Below are 15,089 nucleotides of genomic sequence, written 5' to 3' on the forward strand. Positions count from 1 at the left end.
TTAATCAAATTTCTTTTCTGAAAATAGAGGAAATCTTCGGATGTTCAGATGAGCTTACCTACTATAAACAGCCTTTGTGCGTGGAATGTAATGTGTTAGTAAAGCCTCTGAAAATACCCAAGTCCTATTCCTTAAATAGAGAATTAACAAATTTCTGTGCAAGTAAAGAAAAACTATGTTATGGACGGAACTGTGTTCCCCACAAATTCATGTGTTGAAGCCCTAACCACCCAATGTGACTGTATTTGTAGATAGGGTCTTTAGGAGCTAATAAAGGTTAAATGAGGATATAAGGGTGGAGCCCTCTTCCAATAGGACTGGTGGTCTTATAAAAAGAGACACCAGAGAAAGATCACTCTCTCCCCGAGCCCAGGCATTGAGAAAAGGCCCTATGAGCAGAAATCAAGAAGGCGACCACCTGAACACCAGAAGAAAGCCCTCACCAGAACTCAACCATGCTAGCACCTTGATTTCGGACACCTGGCCTCTAGAACTGTGAGAAAATAAATTTCTGTTGTTTAAATCACCCACCGTGTGGTATTTTGTTATGGTAGCCAGAGCAGGGAATGGCAATAGTCCTTGGTATCAGAATTAAAATGGTTTAAAGAATTTGAATAAAAATGGAAGTATTGAATAACTCTGATTATCAAACTGAATGTTCAGCATACCTACAGATGTTTTTTCGCGTTTTTTTAATCCCTAAAATTGCCAAGAAAAACAGTAGCATAAAGGTTAATTTCAAAGAACTCTCTTTACGAACTACATTTCGCCTATTACTCAGGCAAGGCAGAAACACCAAAAAAAAAAAAAAATCAATTACATTCCATATATGGATCATGATTTCCCAGAATGTTTAAAAAAAAAAAAAAGTTCTCACAGTTTACAAAAGACTACAGGTCATTACACAGTTGAATTCAGAAGAAAAACAACCACAATCATTAAGCAGTTCAACTGCCCTGAGGTATCACAAAGTCTCACTAAAACACACAGATCTGAATTCAGAAAACATGACAGTGGGTTAACAACAGCACAGACCAATAATGTGAAATTTACAATGCGGATAATTAAGTCTCAATCTGTGAAGTTCCAAAACAGTTCCTTAAGAAAAAATAATCATTACACAGGGATTGCAACACAGAAGTCTACAACATTGTCATGAAAATGTTTTTAATCTACTAACAAAAGTTGCAGTTTAACATACGAGGGTACTTCAAAAAGTTTGCGGAAAAGTAGCATTAAAAAGATAATATGAATGTTACCATGAACTTTTTGAAGACACCCTCCCCCCCGTATATTTTTTTCAAGAGATGTAGTTTTTCATTTAAAAAAATAACATATAAATGTAATGATGTTTTTAACTTATGAAGACTATCAAACAGAAAGATACCCTTACCATCTAATAAATCTAACTATTAACCATTTATTAAATTTTGATTTATTTAAATGTTCATGTCAAAATTTGCAAATATGAATTAGCCAGTTTTTTCATAGAGCTTATTAAAAAGCACCTTAAAGGAAAAAAAATCTGAATGTTAGGATTGCTAAGCATTTTTCTGCTATAACATAAAATGTGGAGTTTTTCTTGAACATGAAAAAGATGAGATGAGTTTCTGTATTTTTCTTATTCAGTGCAGCAAACCATTGCTTATTATTCTGTACACTTTTTGCTCATATGTATTTCCAACATTAAAGTTTATAAAAATAGCATGTATTGAAACAACACGCTGTACACCACAAATACTTACAAATAAATGTTTTTTAAAAGTATGAAATAGTGCTATCCCTTTCTAATGTCTAAGTACATCTAGAGAAAAAAAATCTAAGACTTCTATTTTTAATAAAAACTTCAAAGGCAGCCAGAGACTTCAGGTTTAGTTTTCAAACTTTTTAAACGCCCTCGAACAGCCAATATAGTACATCAGTTTTAAAACAAATGTTCAGTAGTCCCCTTTATCTACAGTGTCACTTTCCTTGGTTTCAGTTACCTACGGTCACTAGGGTCCAAAAATACTAAATGGAAAATTCGGAAATTAACAACTCATAAGTTTTGAATTGTGTGCTGTTCTAAACAGCGTGATGAAATCTAGCACCATCCGGCTTCGTCCCTTCCCCATCACAAGAAGGATGAGTACGGGAGGGCTGGGTACTATCCTCAGTTTCAGGCACCTACTGGGGGTCTTGGAACTTAACCCCAACGGTTAAGGGAGGGTGACTGTACTCCCTCACACTGCAGCTTTGCGATCACCCCGTTCCCATTACTTCTGCCTCCTTATTTTCCCTTCCCCCAAAACATCCGAGGCATGACACCTAAAACTAAAACTAAAACTAAAGGGCTTTGCAACTTGTGCCAAGGATAAAGTAGCTGCCTGAAAGATGTATAAAAATCATTAAACTGGGAGGGGGAGAAAAAAGGTACCTCTTCAGGAGCTGTAAGATACCTGTTCCTCCCTGCCTCGAGCACTAATAGGACTCCCCAGAGAAGGATCACAGGCCACTCCTGTAAGTCCCATGGAAATGACAAGATGCTGGTTGGACTTGTTTTCTGCTTGGAGGGTTCCCAGGTGAAGGTTACAAGGAAGGAGGTGGGGCTTCCAACCTAGTTCTGATCTGGCCCTCAAGAGACAGGAAATATCCTGAGGTCCACTGTCCAGAGTAGCCCCACCCAGCCCAGCCCTCTGCAGAAAAAATGTAGGTAAGAATTCAGGGAAGACCCCAAGGCAAAAACAAAGACAATCCCTTTGACTGGAGGTCAACTATGTCAGATATGATGAAGCAGGGAGGGTACCTGACCAGGAAGAGAGAAAACAAAGAGCCCCACATCAGGAAAACACTTCCAGCATAGAAGTCCTTTTAATAGTCGTATTAAATGTTTAATTGGTAATTATGTCAAAAGCATTGGCCACAAAGAAATATTTTTATTCAGTACATCAAGGAATGCACTAAATATCATGTGTAGATGTTACTTGACTAAAGAGAAACTAAGATTATATAACCCATAGTTTTATTTTAAAAGTCATAACATATTAAAATCTTGCAATGACTGTCCGCATCACAGGGGAGGACCACAAGGAAAAATAGACAGTGAAGTCTGAAAATATTTTAATTTATTTGTTCATTTTATGATCTGAGCGCCACAAAAGCACAGTCCCATTTACCACCACAATCAAAGAAAAGAAGGTTATGATGAGTAATCTGGCCTAAAAATAACATTGAAAACAGTGTTACAATATAGCTAGTACTAAATTGCTACTAATTTTAATGTTATCTCAGTTCTCATTTTCAAAGATTCATAGCCACAATGTGAAAAACAAGCCTTTCATATAACACAAAGCTTACATTTACAACTGAAGGAGTTAAAAACATACCACTCTGACATATTGACTACTTTAAATGAAAGCCACTTAATTAAGTGTTGCAAATAGCAGATGCAAAAAGATCACTCTGACCTTCCTGCTGTTTTAAAAGCAGGTGATGAAATTCCCATGTCAGAGGAGTAACATCCTTATCCTCAAGGACTAGAAGTGGAGACCCAAACAGTTCTGTACATACTTGTTAAAATGACTCTTAATCTTTTAAGCCTCCCCAAATAATTTTGTTACTTTTTCACAAGGTACTGCTCTTGGTCTGATTCAGTATACAAGTGTTTGCTTCTGAATTTTCATCTCCTTTATAAGGGTTCCCATGCTACGTAAAACTTGTACTACTTGTATTAAATAAATTTGTATGCTTCTCTCCTGTTAATCTGTCTTTTATCAGTTTAATTCTCAGACCCATCTGGGGCCCTAAGAGGAGGAAGGGGAACTTTGCTGCCCCTGTACAACTAAATGAGCATCAAAGTAAAAATCTGTAAAATCCAAGAAAAATAGTACATACTGTTTGAAACTTAAACCAAATGTTTGGTTTATTCTGTTTTTGTTAGTTTGTTTTTATCTGAAGTTATCCTTATGGCTTCCAAAAAAATTCTTTTCTGGCAAAGACGCTGTTTTAACATGTGTACTCATAGTAGACCCTTCACAGATACTGAAAGCTTTTGACATCTGAAGACTGGTAATTATTCATTTACTTTCCTTTAATTATTCAAAATTAGCAAAATATTTTAAAGCTAAAGTGTCATACAAAAAAAATCATGTATTTCATAATCCCAATAAACAATCAAATTATTATATATGCATTCAGCAATCCACAATCCCAAGAAATAATCCAATCCTTATATATGCATTCAATTTATTTCTCAAAATATTTATTAGGAAAGTAGGTTCTGCAGTCAGATGTACTGGGAAGAAATCCCAGTTCACTACTCAAGGGATCCGAGGAAAATTAACCTTAGTCTGTTACCTCCTAAGTGAAATGGAGTGCACATTATCTACTCCACAGGGCCACTGTGAAGATTAGATAACCCATGGAAAATTACAAACCAAACTAGCACCTAAATGTTTAATAAATAACACTACTACTATTGATTTCCAAGTAAATACCAGACATCCCTATTGGCACTAGGGATGTCAAGAAAGGGCCTTTGCCCTCAAAGAGTTTACACTCTAATAGGAGATATTTAACAAAGTCTTGTAAATTGTCATGTTTTCTCTTACAAATACTGAACTGCTACCTTTTCTCTTGCAAATACAACTTGCACTGACCGCAATTACCCAAGGTTCTTAAGGGAAAGAGAATCAAGAGCAGCCACAGATTCAAAGGGGGAAGGAGAATCTTGCAGACATGCCAGCCTGAAGCAGAAAGTCTGTTAAGGTGTTTAGTGCCACTGCAGTAATAGTCAAACTTGAACAGCCTCATTCCTCCGCTCAGCAGAGACAAGTGTTAGCTTTTGTTTGAAAAATATCCCACTCCAACCCTGGAGAAAACCACAACTACTTTATGTGTACTTCTGAGAAACAGATGAAAGCTATCTCTGCTGCAATCAGTTCTTTTCAAACCACTCAGTTATCTCAGGACACCAATGACCTACCCAGGTGGGGGTCCCTCTTTGGGGTTCCAGAGTTCCCTTCTTTAGTGGGCCTGGCTGCATACGGTACTGTTACCATCTTTCACAACTGTCTTCTACACTAAACTGCAAGCCCTTTTACATCCTTCCCACCTAGCACATTAACTACTACCAAGCTCAAGAGAAGTGCTGAATTATTAATTTGTGCCAAGCATTGTGCCAGGCAGTAGAGACACATTAAAAACATGTTCCCCACCAAAGAACAAATAATCTAGTGGGGAGATAGAGCCAGCAATTCAAATATGAGAACTGCACTAACGGAAAGACAACAATACCAGGTGTGGAGGGAAGATATGGGAAGGAATATCCAGATAGAATTAGGGAAGGGATGCTCCCCCAATTAAATGTGGGAAACCTAAAGAGTCCCAGGCTTTTGAAGTTGAAAATAGGCTCCAGGAAATAACGTACATGACAAATGGCATAAAGAAAAAGTTTTAAAAGAAAACAAAAGGTTTGTTGAATAGAGAAATATGTCAAAGTTGAATACTTACAGCCTATCATAAAAATTCTTACCTCCCTGAAATTCCTTTTGTTGACCCTGGAATCTCTGGTACAGGCCGATGTCTTAGCAGAAAAGATCGAGATGGTCTTGAAACCAATTTGCTACGACTTCTCATAGGTGCTAGGACTGGTGATGATGGCACATACAAATCATTTAAAACCATTTCTCCTTGAAATTTAAAGAATGGGGACGGTGGTGATTTTTCTAATAAACCGTTAGCTCCATTTCCAGAATTTGCTTCTGCTGTTGAACAGCCAATGGAAGAAAGACATTCAGGGTGTGCATTAGGAAGCTTGCTGATATTTTCTGAGATCAAAACAACTTTTCCTGTTTGTGGTTCTCCAATTGTACAATCCATATTCTTCTTTGTAATCGAAGATTCTATTTTAATATTTTCACTACCAAGTAAAGAATCATGAAAAGAATCCAAATTCAGTTGTGGTTCTTCTTCTGGAACAAGAAAGTCATGTTTAGGAAGAGACAGCTTATCATCTGATTCAAGAGACTGGCTATTTTCCACACTAAGGTCGTTCTGATTAAGATTTTTTGTAACAGTCTCCAACTGTGTTGGGCTAGGGGTCTGCACACTACCAGAACCTGAAAGTTTTGTACTCTGATTAGAAGAGAGAGCACAGCCATCCATTGACGTGTCATCGTTTTTCTTCATTTTATGAACATTTGCATATATTGGGATATCTTGCATTTTTGACAAGATTATCTGTAATTGTTTAAGTATTCTCCTACGGTGTCCTGTAGGTGATATTCCAATTTCGTGCAGCACGCTGTCATTTATGGCTGCACAGTCCTTCACAGTATTAAAACCAAACTCACGGAAATGTAAGAGGTACTGCTCCAAATTAATGCTCATTAGGAAATCTTTGATATCAACGTTTACTTCACTGACTGAGGACATGTTGATGGCTTCATTACTAAGCTGAGTTATACACGAAGCAGGAAAACGAGATATACACAAGGGGATGCACTTCACTATCAGTTTTTTCTCTATCAATTGCAACAGAAAAATTTCTCAAAATGTTATTTTCTCCACAATGACTCCTTTATGTGCTAAAGCCTGGAAAAAAAAATAAAAGTAACTTATTAGAGCATTTTCATTATTGAAATCTAGTTTTATATTATAAACTCTCTCTGAAGAAACACAGTAGAAATTAGGACAATAACGTTCACTCACTGAATTTCGAATCTTTGTACATTGCTTTGTGTGTCCTGGAAAATCAATTCCCAGGTATGGTGTGAGTACAGGACAGAAATGATATGGTAGTATCAGGCTATGATTTTTCAAAAAGGTAAAAAATGACTCTCACAAATATAGAATAAACATGTATCAAAATTATTACTCAACTCATTAATTAATAAGGGAATCAGTAAGATGGTAAGGCTGGTTCCAAGAGCATTAGTAGAACAGGTTTATACAGTCTAAACAGTCATCAGAAAAGGCTTTTTTGTTTGTTTGTTTGTTTGTTTTTTGAGTATTAGATTCTAAGACAGGTAGGTCAGATAAAAAACTGGTTAATGTCCTATAGGGCAAAAAAACCAAAACATTTGGGGTTGTCTTTTCTACCAGACAAATATCTATAAGCTCAGGTAACTTCCCACTGTCCAGTCTCTAATCAAACAATAAATAGCCCAGTGGAGCATAGGAATTAGAATTGAATATCCTTAGGGTGGGCTTGTACAACAATACCCCCAAGAAGGCACTGGAAAAACATTTTTTTACTCCCAAGTTTTAGGTAATCTTTCTTAGCAGCAGCTAAATATAAGTAACTTTCTCCTTTACCACACTTTCTTTCAAAGTCTTAAAAAGCAGAACATATTTCTCAGGTCAATGATTTTCATTTCAAAAAAGCAAGCAGCATTATAAATAAATAATAAATATATAACACATAAGACAAGATAAGACTATAAGACATATAAGACTAGTTGAATAATTAGCTAATTCTTAAATACATTAGCTAACAGGAAATACGCTAATATGAAAGGAAAAGGAAAAAGTTTAAAGGTCACATTTTCCTCCAATGTACACAACAGATTCATATAGGTTCATTTTTCTCCCAAACAACATAATTATATTTTTATTAAAAAAGTCAATTTATCTAGGTCCTGATCATACATCTGTGTTCGGCTTATGAAAATGCACATGTGCAGATTTCTGTATATGATGCTTCAATTAAAAGAAAAAAGTACAGAATATGTATAACATATGTATACTGAAGTAATATATTCAGACACACCCGTACAAGGTAAGTTTTTCAAAACAAGCTTTGATGCAATGCTTCTGGAAATCACACCTTGAAATAGCTCTCCAAAAGGCACAACTCAGACTATGCATATGTTATTTGCCAATTTCCCATAAGCTATCTCCTCGACTATTTAAAAATATCCACAAACAATAATAAACAGGTATATGACAAGATGGAAAGCACATATCTTCTCCAGGGCACTGCAGGAGCAGAGAAATAAAAATGAGAGATGAAAGGCAGGAAATGTTTTTGTCAATAAGGTATGTCCAAAAAAAAAGTAAGTTAAACCTCAACACCACATACAAATTCTCAGATAAACCACTCTTGTTCTACACAATTATTTTGTAAATAAATGTATTGTCTATTTTTTTCTGGCACATCACAAGATGGAAATAATTCTTGCCATAAGTGAACATACAGTTCACCCACTTTAGAATTTATAAACGTTATGAATTGGTCAATAATTTAAGAGGATTAGAAGCACCTTCCTTTCTGGGCAGGGTAAATTACAAAAAAGTCACAGTCTTGCTTCCCAGCCTCCACAAAAACTTTAATAGGACAAAAACAATTTTAATAAAATACAAACACAAACCAAAAAACCTCCTGATCTTTCCCTATTGCAAGTAGCTACACCATCACCCACCCAGTCACCCAAATCAAAAGCCCAGAGGGCATTCCCAAGTCCACCCTTGTCTTACCCACCAAATTCAAAAAAGCAGTTAGGCTACTCATTTTACCCCTTGCCATGGATGGAAAAATTCATATGTTGAAGCACTAGCCCCTAATATGACTGTATTTGGAGATAGGGCCCACAAGAAGGTAAGTAAAGTTAAATGAGGCCATAAAGATGGGACCCTGATAAGACAGGATTAGTTCTTTATGAGAGACACCAGAGAGCTTGCTGTCCCCTCACCCCCCAAGTGAGGACACAATGAGACAGCAGCCAACCATCTGCAGGCCAGAAAGAGGACCCTCACCAAGAACCAAATCAGCTGGCAACTGAATCATGGACTTTCCACACTCGAGCGCTGTGAAAAAATGAATCTCTGTTTGAGAAACACAGTCTGCGGTCTTCTGTTACAGCAGCTGAGCTGACTAAAACACTCCTCCACCCTCACCTTTGCCTTGGTTCAGAACCTCATTACATCTCTTGTCTGTATTACTGCAACAGCCTCTGGACAAATGTCTCACCCAATCTCCAGGTACCAGTGAACTATCAAAAATCCAAATTCAGCATGTCACTCCACATCATCCACAGGATAAAATCTAAGCTCACAGTGCCATATCACAGTTTGGTCTCTGTCAAACAATTATAATAGCAGGTACTAATGATGTGAACAACAATAACATGCCCAACATCATACCTCATATATATTTCCTACAAGGAAGGTGTTTTTATGTACGAACCCCAGGCCCATATTCAAACCATGCCAAACATTCTACCTCATCTTTCACTCACTTTAGTTCATTTTTGTTAGTTATCATTCCCCTGAGGCAACAAGCTGTTTAACAGCCCCATACCTTTTGCATATGCTGTATCTGCTTTCCCATGCACCATTTAAAATTCTGAGTAGGCAGATATTACTTCCTCTGTGAAGGTTTCCTATCTACCCCTTAAGATGCAACAAATTAGAATTGCTCCTTTCCCTGCAAATCTATAACTAGTACCCTAGAACTTTGCAAAGTGCTTGGAACGTATTTAAGAGATAGGGGAGAGGTTGGTAGGAATAAAAAAGTGATCAAGAGGCCCATTTTGTTCATTTTTTGGTGTGTGTGCATGTGTGCACATTTGTGTTTTAACAGGCAAAGTCCTTTCCTTCCTTTGAAGTATACACGTGCACTTCCTGGGCGGCTGAATCTACAGATACACCAAATGTTCTATGCAAAACTGCTGTCACTCAACAAGCTGAGTATGGCTAATAACATGATTAGGGTTTTTTTGTGATATGGAAGAGGCTCCCTCTCACAGGTTCTGCAATCCACTCTGCATGTTAATATCAGCTCCGTCTTTCATTTATCTGACTTTGTGCCACCCAAGGGTGTTCACAGATCCATTTCTTTCCTTAGAGGCTCTAGCCCCCAAACACCCCATTAGATGTAAAGAGATGGGCATGCCTAACTCTACAAAATTCTACCATGTGCAAACTCCTTAACATGAAACTGAAGTGCTCCACATTTTGATTTCCAATTGAGCTCAATGGCACGTATGCCACATTTTAGGGACGTGACGTGAGAATTAAATGAATTAATATATACAAAGCACTTAGAACACAAACTGGACATGGCAAATGCTAAGTGTTTGCCATTATTATTATTATTGTGTTATTATCCCATAATAAACTCTGCCAAGATGACCAGCCCATATAAGCTGCCCAATAAATGCCAAATTATTTGTACATACACATAGTCCATGATGTATATGTAATACATATTTAAAGAATGTACAAACAGTTGGCCTTACAGATGTGGTTGTGCATTTGCCCGTGCTAGCCTGATCCATTTCCATAAGGAAGTAGAAGTAAAGGGAAGTAACTTTTAGGAATACCTGCTACATGCCTACCTTGCCATATCACTTAACAAACATAATCTTAGCAACTTAATTGAGTTCTACCTCGAAACTATATCCTGAATCCAACTAGTTCTCACCACTTCCCTTGCTCACATCCTGGTCTAAGCCATCACCTTCATCTATCTTAGACCACTCCAACAGCCTCCAGGACATCCCTGATTCTGTCCTGGCCCCCTCTACCCCACACAGTAGATTCTTAATGCAGGAGCCATGATGATTCATTTTATAACAAAGGTCACATTACTTCACTCCCTATGACTTCCCAACATCATTTACCCTGATTTTACCTCTCCATCACTTGACAGCCACCACTCTGGCCTCAGTCCTGTTTCCACCTCAGACGTTACCTCTCTCCCTTCCATCTTTTTCAAATCATCTTCCCCAACCCATATGTCATGGCTCATGCCATCACTTTAGTGAGTCTCTGGCAAATGGGCCCTCTTCAGAGAGGCCTTCCCTAATCCCCCATGCATACAAGCGCAGCATGCCTTATGACTCACTACCCCATACCCTTGCTTTATCTGTCTTCATGCAATTTATTACTACCTGACATCTATTGATTGCTCCCAGAGGGTGGGGATCTTGTCTACTGTTCACTGCTCTAGCCCTTGAGTTTGAACACTGTCGGGTTATAGTAGGTGCTCAGTAAATGTTTGCTGAATGACTTCTTCCCAGCTTTAAGATGATTAAAGATGAGAAATGGAAAGCACACGTAGTTTTAGATTTTTGTCTATTTAAGTCACTAAGCTAGTAAGAAGCAGAGACAGAATTCAAACACAGATTTCTCCAATCCATCTAACCACTAAAAGAGGTCCTGAAATCAGGAGTTAGGGGTGGCAGGAGGTCAGCTAGAAGCCCTCCAAACCATCTGTGGGGCTTTTAGAAACTCATGGGTTGGAATAACAGTCCCCTTCCTAATGCCTCACATAAGGAAAACCCCCGAATACCAGTGGAGCTTTGCCATATCCCCCAGCTGACCTAGAAAAGAAAATAATTGAAAACCAAGGATCACTTCATTAACTATAAGATCATTCAGTACACAGTGCTGACAACTTCTGGAACCACTTTTGCCTGACTCTAATATCTTTCAGGGGAAAAAATAGCATAGTACAATTGAATTCAGTCATATGTTTAATCCATTCCCAAAAGAAAGCACACACCATTGTAAAATCAGAAACATAACCTTAGCATACACAGAAACTGCAAATGTAACAAAATAATAGGCTTAACAATCGTAGAATCACAGGACTGAAAGAAACCTTGGAAAATATCTACAAAAAAAAATTAGACTGCCAAATGAATTATGAAACTTTTCAATGTTATCAATAAAAGTCTTACAAACTCTAATAACAATGAGAGCTTATTGTATTCCAGAACAGCAGTGCATAGGGGCTTGCTGGTTAGTTCAGTTGGTTAAAGTGTGGTGCTCATAACACCAAGGTCCAGGATCCCTGTACCGGCTGCCAGAAAAAAAAAAAAGAAAAGAAAAGAAAGAAAGAAAACCAGAACACTCAGGACAGTGGTTTCCAGTGGAATGAAACTGTCTTCCAGGGTTAGATCCAGAAATGAGAAAATGCTTTTGATAGTCTCGATGAATGAGTGGCACTAGTAGATAGGAAAGGTGATTATGATACCCAAGGCAGAAACCTCGGGTATAATTTTTACACCTCCAACTCTCTCCAACTTATCAGCTCCCTATATAGTACCTGGCACTATAGATGATAAAAAAGAAACATGTCCCTGCTTTCAATTTGTTAATAAATTTATTGTGAAGAAATAGCTAGCTCCTTGGAAAACTAGAGGGTTCCACATGGGTAACATGCTGAACTAACTAGTTCAGATTACAGGTCTTATCGAAGTCCACCTTTGCAGAATATTGTCACAAAAAAATAGGTAACATGCTATTTTCACATCAAGCAAACTCATTGTTTAATACAGATATATTAACTCCAAGTATTCATAAAGACAACATGTTCAGCTTTGTTTCCCACAGCCATGTAGAAGAGGAAGTGGTTTAGAGAAAATACGCTTGTTGTCATATTACTCCATCCCACAGTATAGAGCAGACTGCAAAAGGTTGAAGGTCAGGACTCTTAATTACTGTTCTAGCCTGAGTGCTTACTGCCCAGAAAGAGTGTCAAATTAGTCATTTGGCAACCCTGTCCTTTAACATCAATTCACTTACTTTAGCATGTGGCAACATTATCCCAATTAGACCCCTTACAGGAAGCCCAGGTCCCTCAACCTGGTCATCTCTTAACCATGGTGGCCCACAGGCTCTGACCTCTTTTGCCCCATGTTCTCTACCTTGACCACTACTCCTTCCCCACCTATCAAAACACATCCATCCTCTGTCCCTCTCCCTCAGACTTATGCTGCTAATAATAACAGCCAATAGCTGTGAAGTGCTTATAAACCATCTGTGTAGAATCTCATTTAATTCTCACAGCTGCCTTAGAATATCCCCATGCCCACAGTCACACAGTACTTGAACAGTGGAGCCAGAATTCTGTGAATCAGACTCCACACAGCCTATGCTGTTAACTGTGATGCCTCCTGCATCGATTTAACAGTAGAGATGTATCAAAGACTTCAGAGTTTTCCTCTCCTTTGTCGAGCTATGCATAATCACTTATATTCACACTAGGGAAATCTTCTTAAATACATCATGCCTTGCAAGTTCAAGTTTTACACACCATTTCAGTGTGATTGTGGGTGTATGTGTCCATCTAAGTGCCTAAATGTGGAAGCCTAATATTCATTTACATTTAACTGCCTGAGATTTAAGAGCCAGTAACAAATTAAAAGAGAACATCTTTGCAATTACTGTATTAAGCAATGTTAATATAGAATTTAGTTTATTAAAATTTATTTTGCATCTACCACTGGATAGTGGTATGAAGCCAAAATCAAATAATCAATTTGTGACTAAAATAAGTATTCACTGCCCACAAGAGCAGTCAATGGTGATGTTAAAAACAAAAACAAAATAAAAAAAAAAAAAACGGCTTGACTAGAAGAGAGAGTACTGATACAAAAAGATACCTCACCACGGTCTTAAAGATTTAACTTTAAATGTGGTGCAAAAGGAGATAAGGAGCGGAAGCAACACAAACATCCATGGTGGATGAATGGTCTACACATACAATGGAATAAAAAGAGGCCTTAAAAAGGAAGAAATCCTGTCACATGCTATAACATGGATGAACCTTGAGGACATTATGCTAAGTGAATAAGCCAGTCACAGAAAGAACAAATATTATATGATTCCACTTACAAGAGGTATCTAAAGTAGTCAAATTCATAGAAAAAGAAGGTAGAATGGGGGTTACCAGAGAGGGCAGAGTAGTAGTGAGTTGTTGTTTAATGAGTATAGAGTTTCAGTTCTCAAAATGAAAAAGTTCTGGAGATCTGTTTCACAACAATGTAAATACACACAACACTACTGGACTGCACACTTAAAATCGTTAAGGTGATAACTATTATATGTGTTTTTACCACAATAAAAAAGAGATAGGAAGACAGACTAGAAGATTTATGCCAGACTCTCAGCTTTCATTCACACTGAACTGCCTGTTCATACCTGGACTTTTTTCTCTCCTTGGGGGTTAACTCAAGTCTTACAAGTATGGTACCACCACACCCAAGAGGATTCCCTGCCTATTCCACCCCTCTCTAATCCCTTATTCATTCCACCCAGACCAGACGACAGTATACATAGCACAATGCCTGAATTCCAATCCAGACCTTCCCACTTTTTAACTGTATACCTCATTTAAGTGATTTAACTGCCTTGAAGCTCAGACCTCATATCTTATAGTATTTCCATTAGGATTAAGCAAGTAAAATGTGTAAGGAATATATAACAGTACCTGAATTATAAGTGTACAGTAAATTTGGCTGTTATTGATGATTCATCTGTGTATACAATATCGCACTTGATCATATTCATCTTATAATATTGCACTTGGTTTGAGTGGTATTCTTCTGCCTGAATAGTAACAATACATTCCCTTCCTAAATTAGCATTGTAAATTATTCTTCTAACAAACCCACATAACACCTAACGCAGCAGTAAGCATAGTTCTACTAATTTAGTAAAATGTTGATGTAGCTAGATTGCAAGAATAATCATTTTATCTGAAGACTTTGGACCTGGGATACAGAGCACAGTGATTACCAGAGATCCCAGCTCTGCTGTTTGCTACCTGTGTGGCCTTGGGAAAATTCCTTTCTCTTCTTGGGCCTTGTTGTTGTAATCTGTAAGCAGTGATGATAATAGTGCCTACCTCATTGGGCTGTTCTGAGGAAGAAATGAATGAATATGCATAAAGATCTTAGAACAGCGCCTGGCAAGCAGTAAGCATTTAATTAGTGTCTGCTAGATGGAGATTAACTGAGGTTTGAGCTGAGAATAGACATTCTCTGAGCAAAATCATTTCATTACTTGGATCAAGGAGAAAATATCATTCTAAGCTGTGTTTTTATCACTTTATTACTTACTGTTTAATCTAAAAAACAACTCGTTCCAAATCTAGAACTTAATATCCATTTCCACATCCAGTGAAGGCTAGGAGTGCTAATTCCTTTACTTAGTATAAGAATTTGTTAGCAGCAAAGGTAACATCTAGGTTTAAGTGCTTGATAACATCCTTAGCTTCAGTAAGTCTTTCCTCTTTCAAATCTCTGCCTAGATTTTAAGTTAATTGGATAAGGTTTGAGATTTGTTTTAAATTCTAGTGGAGAGATCTCTAAAGTAGA

At 37.5% G+C, this 15,089-nt stretch overlaps 1 protein-coding gene across 1 annotated transcript in view; it reads right to left on the reverse strand.

Moving 5' to 3' along the window:
* Positions 1-6,420, reverse strand: part of ARAP2 (ArfGAP with RhoGAP domain, ankyrin repeat and PH domain 2) — a 162,188-nt gene extending 155,768 nt beyond the window's left edge. Inside the window, exon 1 of the mRNA XM_063108248.1 lies at positions 5,513-6,420. Coding sequence (XP_062964318.1) covers positions 5,513-6,414 — 902 coding nt within the window. The 5' untranslated portion in view covers positions 6,415-6,420. The remainder of the gene's footprint in view (positions 1-5,512) is intronic.
* Positions 6,421-15,089: the final 8,669 nt, after the last annotated feature.

The sequence above is a fragment of the Cynocephalus volans genome, chromosome 9, assembly GCF_027409185.1.
Source record: "Cynocephalus volans isolate mCynVol1 chromosome 9, mCynVol1.pri, whole genome shotgun sequence".
NCBI classification, from domain to species: domain Eukaryota; kingdom Metazoa; phylum Chordata; class Mammalia; order Dermoptera; family Cynocephalidae; genus Cynocephalus; species Cynocephalus volans.